Raw genomic sequence first — 14,698 nt, 5'->3', positions numbered from 1 at the left:
CGCAAGGCGGAGGATTAGCCTATTGAGCCGTGGCGCTGGCCCAAGTACCTTTATTCTTAATGATTAGCTGTATACAGTTGTATGGATGTACCTTAATTTGCATCCAATACACAGTTTTACCCTATTAATTTTCTATGAATTTATTTATATTCTCATTAGTCTTCTGATCTTATTTATGAAAATGTTCCTAGTTTGTTTGTTTTGCTCCTTTTTCTTCCCTAAATAGAGATTTTGTATTTTTAAATGTCTACATCTATCTAACCTTTTCTTTTCTTACTTCTGCCTTTAAGGAAATTTGCTATTAAAATCCCTTGTACTCTAAAGTTACATAAAGACAGGGTAACAGATTGCATTAAAATTATATGATTTTCGGCCGGCGCCGCGGCTCACTAGGCTAATCCTCCGCCTTGCGGCGCCGGCACACCGGGTTCTAGTCCCGGTCGGGGCACCGATCCTGTCCCGGTTGCCCCTCTTCCAGGCCAGCTCTCTGCGTGGCCAGGGAGTGCAGTGGAGGATGGCCCAAGTCCTTGGGCCCTGCACCCCATGGGAGACCAGGATGAGCACCTGGCTCCTGCCATCGGATCAGCGCGATGCGCAGGTCGCAGCACGCCTACCGCGGCGGCCATTGGAGGGTGAACCAACGGCAAAAGGAAGACCTTTCTCTCTGTCTCTCTGTCTCACTATCCACTCTGCCTGTCAAAAAAAAAAAAAAAAAAAATTATATGATTTTCCTTCCTTCCTTATTATCCCTACTCTACTGATGGTGGGCTTGTCCTTACCTATGCTGTGGCCAATGGAACATGAGTGGACACCATGTTCACCACAATCAAGAACATGCTTTAAGAAGCATGGGAGACCAGGAGAAGCAATTGGCTCCTGCCATCGGATCAGCGTGGTGCGCCGGCCGCAGCGCGCCAGCCATTGGAGGGTGAACCAATGGCAAAGGAAGACCTTTCTCTCTGTCTGTCTCTCTCACTATTCACTCTGCCTGTCAAAAAAAAAAAAAAAAAAAAAAAAAAAAAGCAGCAGCATTGTCAGGGCCAGTGCTGTGGCGCAACAGGTTAAAGCCCTGGTATGAAACACCAGCATCCCATATGGGTGCCAGTTCTAGTCTCGGCTGCTCCTCTTCTGATACAGCTTTCTGCTATAGCCTGGGAAAGCAGTGGAAGATGGCCCAAGTTCTTGGGCCACTGTGCTCACATGGGACACCAGGAAGAAGCTTCTGGCTTCGGATCGGCACAGTTCTGGCCGTTGCGGCCATCTGGGGAGTGAACCAGCGGATGGAAAACCTCTCTCTTTTTCTGCAACTCTGTCATTCAAACAAATAAAATAATAAATAAATCTTAAAAAAAAAAAAAAAAAGAAGCATTGTCAGGGCTGATATTGTGGCATAGTGTGTATAACCGCCACCTGTGATGATGGCATTCCATATGGACATTGGTTCAACTCCTGGCTGCTCCACTTCCCCTCCACCTCCCTGCTAATGTGCTTGGGAAAAGCAGCAGAAGTTGGCCCAATTTCTTGAGCCCCTGTATCCAGGTAAGAGACTGTTAAGAAGCTCCTGGTGGGGGCTGGTGCCGTGGCTCACTTGGTTAGTCCTCCGCCTGTGGCGCCGGCATCCCATAAGGGCACCGGATTCCGTCCCGGTTATTCCTCTTCCAGTCCAGCTCTCTGTTGAGGCCTGGGAAAGCAGTAGAAGATGACCCAAGTCCTTGGGCCCCTGCAGCTGCATGGGGGACCGGGAAGAGGCTCCTGGCTTCAGATTGGCTCAGCTCTGGCCGTGGTGGCCATTTGGGGAGTGAACCAATGGAGGGAAGACCTTTCTCTCTGATTCTCCTTCTCACTGTCTGTAACTCTCTCAAATAAAATAAATAAAATCTTAAAAAAAAAAAAAAAACAAAAAAAAAACAGCAGCTTCTGGCTTTGGTCTGGCCCAGCCCTAGTCATTGTGGCCATTTGGGGAGTGTACCAGTGAATGCAAGCTCTCTGTAACTGCGGCTTTTGGGATAAAATACGTGAACAAATAAAAATGAAAAGCATTGTCTTTTGCCACTGTCATAAGAATGGCATGTCTCAAAGCAGTGGTGCTCCTTTGCTGGGATCAGAAGCAGATGGCACAATAAAAGAGCCACTGGTATCTGACATGCAGGTGCCAAAATGAAATGTGTAATGTAAGTGTAGAAGAAATTTCATTATTCTAAGTCACTGAGGTTTTGTGATTATTACTATAGCAACACATATTAATGTAACTACCATCTATACTTTCTTTTAGAATATTTACCAAATATCTTAATTCTGGAATAAATGGCAACATGGATAGTGTAGGAATTTTTGGGCCATAACCTTTTCCCATTTATTTAGTTCAGGCCAGGCTGTGTTTTGATATGTGTAAGGGCCAATCATGCTCATGAATATGTTCAGGAAGAAAGTGCTTCTGTAAATTTTCCACTTAGTTACCTACACCAGCAGAGAAAATTAAATAAGGAGATTTTCAGGGGACACAGCCCAAAGCATCAGTGGCATGAATTTTTTAAAAATTTCTTATTTTACTTTAAAAACAGTGCTGTTTCTCTCCAATCTTTCCACAAAATGAACATTCAAGGAAAGCATTCCATGTTTACTGCCTGGTGCTATACATCCCAGCACACTGCCATGTGCTCTGGTTTGAGGCATAGCAGGAAATTATATACTGGATTCTATGAGCAGCATTTTCACAGGCTTTGGCACAACACAGGCTCAAATCTCAGTTCTACCAATTTTTTTTTTTTCATTGTTTAAAAAAGGGTTATTTACTTATCTGGAAGGTAGAAATACAAAGAGAAGAAGAGATACAAACAGAGAGAGTTATCCTCCATCTTCTGGTTCACTCCTCAAATGGATGCAATAGCCAGAGCTGGTCGAGGCTGAAGGCAGGAAACAGGAGCTTCATCCAGGTCTTCCATGTGGGTTCAGGGGCCCAAGGACTCAGCTTATCCTCCACTGCTTTCCTAGGCACATTTATAGGGAGCTGGAATGGAAGTGGAGCAGCCAGGACTCAAACTGGCACCCATATGGGGTGCTGGCAAAACAGGCCACAGCGCTGGCCCTAGTTCTACTAATTCCTTAAAAAGGTTGATCTTTGGCAACATATTGAACTTCTCTCTGATATTTACTTTCTCCTTCTCTGAAAAGTGGGGATAAGCTTCTATATCATTGTAGGTAGAATTAAAATCTATATAAAGAACTTAGGCATAGTGCCCTGTACATACTGGGAATTAATAAATACTATATCAGGGAAAAGTCAAAGCATATAAAAAGTCAAAGACTATAAAGAAGTAGGAGGTTATTAAGCAAAAACATAATGCCTGAAATACATGGTAGGGATTAAAATTCCAAGGGAAAACTTAAGTAAAAAACCAAACCAAAAAGAAAAAACAAACAGAAACCCAAATAGTGAGCCAAAGAAAGTTTAGGGGAAGGAGTAGTTTAAAGTGTTAAATAATCCATAATCCATAACTGTAAAACTCAAAAGGGAAGAGACTTGCCAAGCAAGAGTATGCACCATTTTTATACATATAGTGGCTCTAATGTTCACAGAAACTAAATTTTTTCAGGAAGCTGAAAGAAGCACCAGTAATCTGGTAGTGAAAGAAAGGGAACTAGGAGACAGCACTGTGGCATAGCAGATAAAGCCACAGCCTGCAGTGCCGGTATCCCATATGGGCACCGGTTCAAGTCCCAGCTGTTCCACTTCCTATCTAGCTACCTGCTAATGTGCCTGAGAAAGCAGCGGAAGATGATCCAAGTGCTTGGGCCCCTGCACCTGTGTTGGAGACCTGGAAGAAGCTCCTGGCTTTGTGGCTGTTGTGGCCATTTGGGGAGTGAACCAGCATACAGAAGACCTCTCTTTCTCTGCCTCTGTGTAACTCTGCCTTTCAAATAAATAAATAAATATTTAAAAAAATTAAAGGAACTGTAGCAAAATCAATAGGAAGTTTCCTTTTTAAAGGATACTGTAACTAAATCTGAGCACAAGTATTTTAAAGAAGCGCTGTGGTATAATGGGTTAAACTGCTGTCTATAGTGCCGGCATCCAATACGGGTACCAACTCGAGTCCTGGCTGTTCCACTTCCGATCCAGCTCTCTGCTAATGCTCCTGGAAAAGCAGTGTTAAGACAGCTCAAGTACTTGGGACGCTGCACCTATGTGGGAGACCAGGATGAAGCTCCTGGCTCCTGGCTTCCGCCTGGCCCAGCCCTGGCTATTGTGGCTATTGGGGAAGTGAACCAGAAGATGGAAGATCTCACTTACTCTCTCTCTGCCTCTCCCTCTCTGTAACTCTTCATTTCAAATAAATATATAAATAAATATGGAAAAAAAAAAATCCCTGATTAAGCCAGGTAGCTTTTCCTGAAGATCTGAGGCAAGCAGGTTTTTTTTTTTTTTTTTTTTTTTTCTTTCAAGATTTATTTATTGGGGCCGGTGCTGTGGTGTAGTGGGTAAAGCTGCCATCTGCAGGGCCAGCATACCATATGGGCGCCAGTTTGAGTCCCAGCTGCTCTACTTCTGATCCAGCTCTCTGCTATGGCCTGGGAAATCAGTAGAAGATGGCCCAAGTCCTTGGGCCCCTGCACCCATGTGGGAGACCTGGAAGAAGCTCCTGGCTCATGTCTTCGGATTGCCACAGCTCTGGACACTGCGGCCAATTGGGGGATGGACCAGCGGATGGAAGATCTCTCTCTCTCTCTCTGCCTCTCCTTTTTAAAAAGATTTTATTTATTTGAATGTCAGAGTAACACAGAGAGAACTTCCATCAGCTGGCTCACTCTCCAAGTGGCTACCGCAGCTGAGACTGGGCCAGGCCTCAGCCAGGAGCTTCATCTGGGTATAGGGCACTATACCTAGGTTCTTTTTTTTTTTTTTTTAAGATTTATTTCATTTATTTGAAAGACAGAGTTACAGAGAGAGGCAGAGACAGAGAGAGAGGTCTTCCATCCGCTGGTTCACTCCCCAGGTGGCCGGAACAGCTGGATCTGCGCTGATCCGAAGCCAGGAGCTTCTTCAAGGTCTCTCACGTGGGTGCGGGGGCCCAAGGACTTGGGCCATCTCTACTGCTATCCCAGGCCATAGCAGAGAGCTGAATTGGAAGAGGAACAGCCGGGACTAGAACTAGCACCCATACAGGATGCTGGTGCTTCAGGCTGGGGTGTTAACCTGCCGCGCCACAGCACCGGCCCCTACCTAGGTTCTTTATATAGATTTTAATTCTACACCACAACGCCGGCCCCAATTTCAAACTTTTAAATTTCTGTCCCTTATTAACATTCTGATCTGCCTGTGACTTTAGTCATTTTAAAATACTAAGCCAAATATTTAGTAACTTACTTTAATTCTATTTTTAGATGGTAAAATCATTTATAACAACGGATTGACTAACAATTGCTTTGCTCACATTTCTCAAATTTGACTTGCAGTATTTTCATTGTTGAATACATTTATTTTAATATTTTGTCAGTAACATGGTATTCTCAGAATGAATCTATTTTCAGAGAATCTTTAGGCATTAAATTATTATTATGAGTAAAAAAAATATTCATTGAAACCATGGCCTGAGGGGTGGGCATTGTGAAGCATCATCTGAGCCTATCACTTGAGATGACTGCATCCCATATCTGAGTACTGGTTTGACTCCCAGCTACTCAGCTTCTGGTCCAGCTCCCTGACAACGTGACTGGGATATAAGAGATGATGGCTCAAGTACCTGAGTTCCTGCCACTCACATGGGAGAATAGACAGAGTTCCTGGCTCCTAGATTCAGCTTGGCCCAGCCTGGGCTGCTGCAGCCATTTGGGGAGTGAATTAGTAAATGAAACATCTTTCTTTCTGTCACTCTGCCTTTTGAATGAATAAATGAATAAATAAATACCCTTTTTAAAAAAAGGACTGGCCATGATAGTTACTTTATTACAAATTGATATAAATGCAATTTAAATTTAATATTTAACATTAATACACATTTATGAAGCTTGATCTTGACTACTACTCATGAAAAAAAATTTTTTTTTTGATCAGGCATTTAGTTTAGCAACTAAGACTTAGAGTATATGGGCTGGATTCTTGACTCTGGCTTCTGACTTCAGCTTCCTGCCAATGCAGATCCTGGGAAGCAGCAGTGATGGCTCAAGTAATTGGGTTCCTGCCACCTACCTGGGAAACCTGGCTTGCATTCCTGGATCCTCTCTTCAACCTCTACCCAACTAGCCCTAGCTGTAGTGGGCATTTGGGAGCCTCTTTCTGTCACTCTGCCTCTCAAATAAATATATTTTAAATCCTCCCAGGGGCCGGCACCGTGGCTCACTTGTTTAATCCTCCGCCTGCAGCACCGGCATCCCATATAGGCACTGGGTTCTAGTCCCGGTTGCTCCTCATCCCGTCCAGCTCTCTGCTGTGGCCTGGGAGGACAGTGGAGGATGGCCCAGGTGCTTGGGCCCCTGCACCTGCTTGGGAGAACAGGAAGAGGCACCTGGCTCCTGGCTTCAGATTGGCACAGTGCCAGCCATGACGGCCATTTGGGGAGTGAACCAACAGAAGGAAGACCTTTCTCTCTGTCTCTCTGTCTATAAGTCTGTTAACTCTATAAAAATTTTTTTAAAAAAAATAACCTAGGTAGTTGGTTGGAACCAAGTACAAATATAGCAACATTGTGCATTAAATATTCTGTGGGGAAATTATATGAAAGTAAATTATTCTATGATTAAAGACTGACCTACAATCTCATAAATTAATTATTAAATATAGATTTTTAGCAAGATCTATTAATCCTACCAGGAAAAAAAAAATGAATGTAAAGATCTATTTTCAGCAGAACTTGAGAAGGTATTTGCCCACAGCAATCTAAGTAAATAAAATATATATACCTGTTCTTCATTAGACGAACCTCTCTCTTCCGTGCTGCTTCTTCGGCAGGCTGTGTAGGAAGTGCTGGGGAGGAAGCCATAACAACTCCAGGGGCAATGGTGCTAGTGGGTGCTGTGCGGATCTGGTATGTTTGTACATCTCCAGAAGCAGCTGAAAAGAACAACAGTGAACAAGGTCTAAGACACAGAAACACAGTGTGTCAGTAACATGTGTGTGTCAATCACCAATCTAAGCATACTTTTTGGATTAAAAGGGAAATTAAATGGAACAGATGATTCAGGCTAAAATGTTCAAAGAAATCAGCACTCTTTGGGTCACTACTGAGAAACAATTCCCAATTTATTGTATTTATTAGTCTAGACACTTGAGTGAAAGCCGTCTTAATCGATGTCTGCTGGGTCTCACATTTATTTTTGACCAGAAGGCACTTCTACTCTGTTAACAAGCTTACCAACCTTAAGTCTAACAGGGAAGTAGGGCACAGCTTGGATGATCTTCCTAGACACAGTATAGTCCTCAATGTCTTCCTTTGACTTTGGTAAATTCATATTAAAAAATTTCAAGCAGACTCTTGCCACGACATAAAAACGACCATGTGTTTTTGTTTTTGTTTTTGTTTTTCCATAAAATAGCAAAATGGAAGAGAAAATAAAGCATTATGGTCAACTATTGTAAATTTCTAATTAAAACAAACTGTAAGTATGAAGTGTAGCACTTGAGGTCAATTATATTATTGTAAACATAGTGTTTTAATGTAAATGATAATGGCTAAATAAACTGAAAGTTTATTTTTCTAACTAAGTGGTCCAATATTTGTGAAAGAAACATAGTAACTGTTATTTGCCAAACTGCTTCTAAAAAGTTTCATATGCTCTCCTAAGAAACCTAGCATCATTTAAGAGAATTCAAAGGTCTTGATAAAAGAATCCATATTAGTTATTAATATCAATTAAAATGTGTAGTTTGAGTGGAAAAGATTTATATACTAAACATGTTACCATCTTCAAACTGACGTTCAGAATTCAAATTCACTGACATCTGCTTTACAATTTTTGAGTACCTGCATGTAAAGTGAAAAGGGGTTTTATTCCCATTAATAAGCAAAATATTATCTTTTTCAAATACTACTTGTTTAGTAACAGAACATATTCTGTGAATACATTAGGACCCTAACTTGTGTTTTAAAATTTTTCAAGAATTATCATCCATGGTAAAGGGATACAACTGCCAGTACTTGACACATGGAAAATGCATTATTAATGAAAATATTTTCAGAAGCAATTTATTATTTTCTCAACATGTAAATGTATCATTGGGCATAAATTATATTCTTGAACTATTCAAATGAATGCAAAGAAAACTGCTTAATTCCTATCTATAGATTCCTGAAATAAATAGAAGAAAACAAAAAAACTTTTAAAAATAATAAAACATGAGGTAGGCACTGTGGCCCAGCAGGAAGAACAGTGCTTGGGACTCTGACATCCCGTATTGAAGTGCTGCTATTCTGCTTCCGATCATATCCTGTTGAAGTATACCTGGAGGAAGCGGATGATGGCTGAAGTGGCAGAGCCTGCATTAACCATATGGAGATCCTGATGGAGCCTAGCTTCCTGGCTTCAGCCTGATGCAGTCCTGGCTGTTGTACACATTTAGGTAGTGAACCAGTATATGGAAGTATCTATCTTTCTGCCTTTCAGATAGATGAAAATAAGACTTTAAAAAAAGATTTAAATTTCTCTTGAATAAGTAACAAAATTCTGAACCTGCAAAAATTCTTATCAGTGATTTAGCAAAATACTCATTTGACACATGAAAAATAAAAAAAGAGAGCCAGAGAAGCTGGTTTTTGCTCAAGGTCTCATAGCAGATTCATGCAATTAGATCTAAAATGTGTCCTTCTTAACTTCTGATTTCACTATCTTTCCTTCTATCCCACCTTGTTTTTCTTAGACCCTAATTTTAAAGATGTTAAAAATAGATGTTTTATTTTTTTAAACCTGAAAATAGTTGTTTTTATGCCATGACATTTTGGTCCAATTGGAATAATGAAAAATACTGTCTATAATGAAGAAAAATTAACTACATTTTAACAAGGCTTTGCAATATGATACTTACTTTTTTCTGAGGGTTTATGTAATATTAATGGTTTACAGAATTTACTTGTGAATTCCAAATTTCCTTACCTTGAACAACAACTTGGTTGCTGGGCACTAAGATCTGTTGTCCATCCGTGGTCTGTGCATACTGTAGAATGGTAGTACCCGGCTGAGTGGCAGCTGCATTGGTCATGGTTAATGTTTGCAGGCCCTGTACCCCATCGGTACCATTGTTAGCCAGTTGTATTGCTCCTCCCTGGGTAATGGCAACTAAAACCCAATGGATTTTACTGTTACAAGTTTAATTAATACCACATAAACTAAAACTAAATTTAGTGTAGGCTATTTTATGAGACATTATCTAGGAGAAATTATTACAGTAAATAGTATCACTAAGAAGCATTTAGTATATTCAAGTTAACTTTCTGCTCAGAAACCTACATCCAGATTTTACAACAGAAAGGCACTCTGAACCACATTATAATTTTTAATAACAATGCTTAACAATTTTTTTTAAGTAGGTCAGGGAAAATGTTATATTTCTTTTGAAGTTATTTGGTTCTGTGAAGTTCCACCTCACTTTCCTTTATCCTATCATTAATGACATAACTAAAAGTTTGTGAAAAATTAACATAATTCAATTTTTACCACAAACTTTTTGAAGACCCCCGCCTTATTTACTGCCCCACTTAAAATAAATTTATTGAGGGTAAGAAATGGATTTTTTGGGTCCAGTACTGTGGCGTAGCGGGTAACGCTGCCATCTGCAGTGCTGGCATCCCATTTGGGTGCTGGTTTGTGTACTGGCTGCTCCACTTCTGATCCAGCTCTCTTCTATGGCCTGGGAAAGCAGTGGAAGATGGCCCAAATCCTTGGGCCCTGCACCCAAGTGGAAGACTCGTTAGAAGCTCCTGGCTTCACTGGTGCAGCTATTGCCATTGCAGTCATCTGGGGAGTGAACCACTGGATGGAAGACCTCTCTCTCTCTTTCTGCCTCTAACTATGCCTTTCAAATGAATGAATAAATCTTTAAAAAAAAAAAAAAGATATGGATTTTTCTTCACTACTTTCATGTACTTAGCACAACTGTGGGTATATAATAAGCTCCAGTAAAAGGCTATTTTGAAGTGTAATTAATAAAGCAGTTTTTCATCATATTCCATCCTCTAGCTCTTCAAGCAAAAGTCTATCCAATTAGAATTTTTTTTTTTTTTTGACAGGCAGAGTGGACAGAGAGAGAGACAGAGAGAAAGGTCTTCCTTTGCCGTTGGTTTACCCTCCAATGGCCGCTGCGGCAGGCACATCTCGCTGATCCGAAGCCAGGAGCCAGGTGCTTCTCCTGGTCTCTCATGTGGGTGCAGGGCCCAAGGACTTGAGCCATCCTCCACTGCCTTCCCAGGCCATAGCAGAGAGCTGGCCTGGAAGGGGGCAACCGGGATAGAATCCGGCGCCCCAACCGGGACTAGAACCCGGTGTGCTGGCATCACAAGGCGGAGGATTAGCCTGTTAAGCCACAGCACAGGCCAAAAGTCTATCCAATTAAGCAACTAAAATGGCCTATGAGGGGGCTGGCATTGTGGCACAGCAGATTAAGCTGCTGCCTATGACACTGGCAACCTATAGGAGCACTGATTCAAGCCTTGGCAAACTTTACTTCTGATCCAGCTCCCTTTATCTGGGAAGGCAGATACAACCCTGTGGGAGTGACCTGCATGGAGTTCCAGCTCCTGGCTTCAAGCCTGCCCTATCCAGGCCATTATGGCCATTTGGGGAGCGAACCCAAGAATGGAAGATTTCTTTCCCTCTCTAACTCTGCCTTGAAATAAATAAATAAATCTTTAGTTAGCACAGAATCTCTCATGGAGTTTAAACACTGAGCTCAAAAATCAACATTTAGGGAAAAAAATTTTTTTTTACTGTCATTTCTAAGTTATATATCCAAGCATCCAAATAGAAGATCCTTTGCTGATTATTCACTAATTAATTGCACTTGCCATTCATCTGCTGCAAAGTAAATCAATCAACTTTTGCTCATATTAATAGCTGTTTTACTTCATAAAAAATGGAAATCAACTTTATGCTACAGTGCATGGAACAAGTTAATAAAAGACAAAGATAATTACTTCATTTAGACAAAGTAATCTCTTTAGATACCGGCATTAAAGTATGTGGTTGTCTGGATCTTCTCTAGATAACACTCCCTGCTAGGATTCAAGTTTTCCAGAAAAGAGAAGTACCACAAAAAAACACAAAACAAAACAAAACAAAGCAAGTCACAAATTTACACAAAAAACTGCATAATGGATTTTAACTAAGAGAAAGATAAAAAATGCAAGAATGTCAACATGTCTGACATAAGCATGTTACAGTTTATTAAGAGATTTAGTTTGGGATCAATTATAAGCAAGCTCTGGAAAATTACTATGTCCTGAGTCATCTGGACATGGAAATTGATTACTACAGCTTAATCAAGAAACAAGAAGAGTCAACGGCTATGATTTAATTAGATTAGCAAATGAGGATTGTAGGGATTAAGACACTAGCATACACAATTTATCAACTTTAGCTAATTCCTTAAGTTTTACTTACATAAGGTGGGGGAAAAGGAAAATAATTATTCTAAGATTAATTTTGCAAGATTACTTGGAAGTTTTAGAAGGTTAACATCATTAAACTATAATTTTTTATACAGCACTAATAAGCAAATTCCACAGTATTTACCACTGTGGCTTTTTTCTTGCCTATACAGCAATGAAGGAAAGGTGGGAAGAAGGGAGGGGGTAACAAAGAAAATGTGGGCTCTAGTTCAAGTTCCAGTGCTAAACTGTTATCAAATCATGTTGTCTTCTTCTAAAAAAGAAAAACATCTGGGGGCCAATGCTGTGGCGTAGTGGGTTAAAGCCCTGGCCTGCAGTGCTGGCACCATGGATGTCAGTTCAAGTCCTGGCTGCTCCACTTCTGATTCAGCTTCTTGCTGACCCTGGGAAAGTAGTGGAGGATGGTGCAAGTCCTTGGGCCCCTGCACCCATGTGGGAGGCCTGGAGGAAGCTCCTGGCTCAGCTCTGGCCGTTGCAGCCATTTGGGGAGTGAATCAGCAGATGGGAAGATACCGGTCTCTGACTCTGTAACTCTTTCAAATAAATCTTTTTTTTTTTCTTTTAAAAAGATTTTATTTGTTTGAGAGGTAGAGTTACAGATACAGAGAGGCAGAGACAAAGAGAACGGTCTTCTATCCACTGGTTTACTCCCCAATGTCCACAATGGCTGGAGTTGAGAGGATGGGAAACTAGGAGTCAGAAGAATCCTCCAGGTCTCCCATGCAGGTGCAGGGACTTAAGGACTTGGACCATCTTCTACTGCTTTACCAGGTCATGGCAGAGAGCTGGATTGGAAAAGGAACAGCTGGAACTTGAACTAGTGCCCATATGGGATACTGGCGTAGCCATATGCTATGCCACAGCATTGGTCCCTAAAATAAATCTTTAAAAAAAAAAAATCTGGCTCTAGCTATTGAATACAATTGTAAACATCAAGTAAGGTCATGAAATACTTTGAAATCTGAAGTTTGATTCTATCAAACATGGTTCTTCTCTTTAGTATTTACACTTGATTAAGTAAGAAAAAAATCCAAGATACCCTTTAATAAAACTAAATTCACTGAAACAAAAATACTGCAACAAAAGTAATGTATCTTTGGGTGTATACATGATTCTACTGAAAATTTAGATCAAGTGAAGAATACTATTAACTATAAACTTAGTTGAGATTCTGAGTAGCCAGAATAAAGAGAAAAATATCAAAACAAAAACAAAAAATTCAAGCTCAAAACTGTAGACACATGTTTGTCCTGCTATGAACAGAATCTAACAAAACTTTACTTAGCAGGAATAGCATGAATTTAAAAAAATTCAATTTATATTAGAAATGCAAATTGGTACAGCTGGTTGGAAGGACAACTGGCTTAAATATACTTTGATTCAGCAATGTCACTCTTAGGATGCTATCCCACTGAGACATGGCTAAAAATTTATGGAAAATGGAATCAAAAGGTAAGTTTATTCTGATGCAAAAAATGTTGAAATTCATGCATGATTTTGTCATAATAAACATTTTCCACAAACTTTTAGAAATCCCATCATATATGTCTATGGTATATAAATAATGTAGGTCTCACCTGGGTAAAAAACCATGACAACATTTGTATACATAAATAGAATGAAAAAAATGGAGCAATATGTATCACTCTTACTTCTAAGGAGTGATGATAAAGAGTTTTAATTTTATTAATACTATAAAACTCTGGCACTGAATTTTGACAAACATATTAATTTTTAAAGTTACTTATTTATTTGAAAAGCAGAGATATCTGCTGGTTCACTCCCCAAACGCCTCAAACTGCTAGAGCTCAGAGATTAGGCAGGGCTGAAGCCAGGAGCCCAGAACGCCATCCAGCTTTCCCACATGGGTAACATGGACCCAAGTACTTGAGTCATCACCTGTAGCCTCCAAGGATGTGCAACCATAGGAAGCTGAATCAGAAGCAGAGCTGAGATTTGAATCTAGGTATTCTGATAAAGACTGTGGGAGTCCCAAGTGGCGGTTTATCCGCCATACCACAACACCTGTCACTGCATATATTTATACATTAAGAAATATATAAATGGTCCTATATTTGTATTTGTTTTATTGCTTCTTAATGAAAAGAACATAGATGAGTTCCATCAAAGCCTTGTATACATTATACAAAGAAGATAAGGAGTAAAGACAACAAGTTTAAAAATCTCAAAGTACTATTCTCTTAAATGTAGCAAAACTGCCAGAGGAGAGGGATGTGCCAAACACCTAGCAGGCGATGGTATTTCTCTAAACTATACTTACCTCTTCCAGATTCTGATATGGCTCTTTCCTAAGGAGCATGCTTTCTAGTTCAAGTAAAAATCTCTAAAATAATGAATCCCATATCAGAGTGCTTGGAATTGAATCCCACCTCTGCCTCCTGCTAATGCCTGCCATAGTCAAAGAACTTGAGTTCCTGCCACCCATGTGGGAGACCTAGATGGAGTTCCTAGCTCTTGGCTTCAGCATGCCTCAGCAAAAGCTTTTGTGGGCATTTGGGGAATGAACCAGTATATGTAAGATTTTAAGATGTATTACATCTTAAGATATAAGATCAACTTTTCTCTCTTTCAAAAACAGAAATCTTTAAAAAGAAGTGAATGTTATTGAAAGGAGTATGTTGTATCCCTCTGATATGCTGCAATAGGGGAAAATGTTATGTATCACCCTTTTATAACACACATCTTGAGAAATAGTTAACTCTCTGGATATGAAGCTATTGAAGCTGAACATACACACATATAGGAATGTACTTCCTTACATCTGCGAATAAAGAATTCAATGAAAAAGAGTAACAAACTCACTTAGATTAGTAGACAAGAAGCTTAGTTAAATGCCTTCCTTCTAACTTTTATCCTAAGCTTCAGCTTTGAGTATCTGTTTTTAATATATCTGGAGTGCAAATCAGAGTTACACAAACCAAGGCTGGGCTGAAATAAAAAATCTGGTAACCTAAAGTTAAATTTTATACATATTTCTGATACAGGTCACCTCTGGGCATTAGAAAACTAATACACAAAGAATGTCAATGTGTACATTTAATCTGTAATTAAGGTGGGGGGATATATATTGGGCAGCACTGGGT

At 40.1% G+C, this 14,698-nt stretch overlaps 1 protein-coding gene across 8 annotated transcripts in view; it reads right to left on the bottom strand.

Moving 5' to 3' along the window:
- CREB1 (cAMP responsive element binding protein 1) overlaps positions 1–14,698 on the bottom strand; it is a 75,226-nt gene that overhangs the window by 21,759 nt on the left and 38,769 nt on the right. For 7 of the 8 annotated variants that reach the window (XR_009865892.1, XM_062190412.1, XM_062190397.1 and 4 more), the window contains 2 exons: positions 9,085–9,267; positions 6,898–7,048 (listed from right to left, as the gene is read on the bottom strand). Coding sequence is in view for 7 of the 8 variants with exons in the window: in XM_062190412.1 (XP_062046396.1) it covers positions 6,898–7,048; positions 9,085–9,267 (334 nt within the window). In the remaining variant the exon portion in view is untranslated. Of the gene's footprint in view, positions 1–6,897; positions 7,049–7,896; positions 7,959–9,084; positions 9,268–14,698 lie in introns of those variants that run through there. The other variant, XM_062190453.1, reaches the window with a different exon arrangement.

The sequence above is a fragment of the Lepus europaeus genome, chromosome 1 (genome assembly GCF_033115175.1).
Source record: "Lepus europaeus isolate LE1 chromosome 1, mLepTim1.pri, whole genome shotgun sequence".
Taxonomy (NCBI): Eukaryota; Metazoa; Chordata; class Mammalia; order Lagomorpha; family Leporidae; genus Lepus; species Lepus europaeus.
Note: the sequence above shows the minus strand (reverse complement) of the source record. Positions and strands in the feature narration are given on the sequence as shown.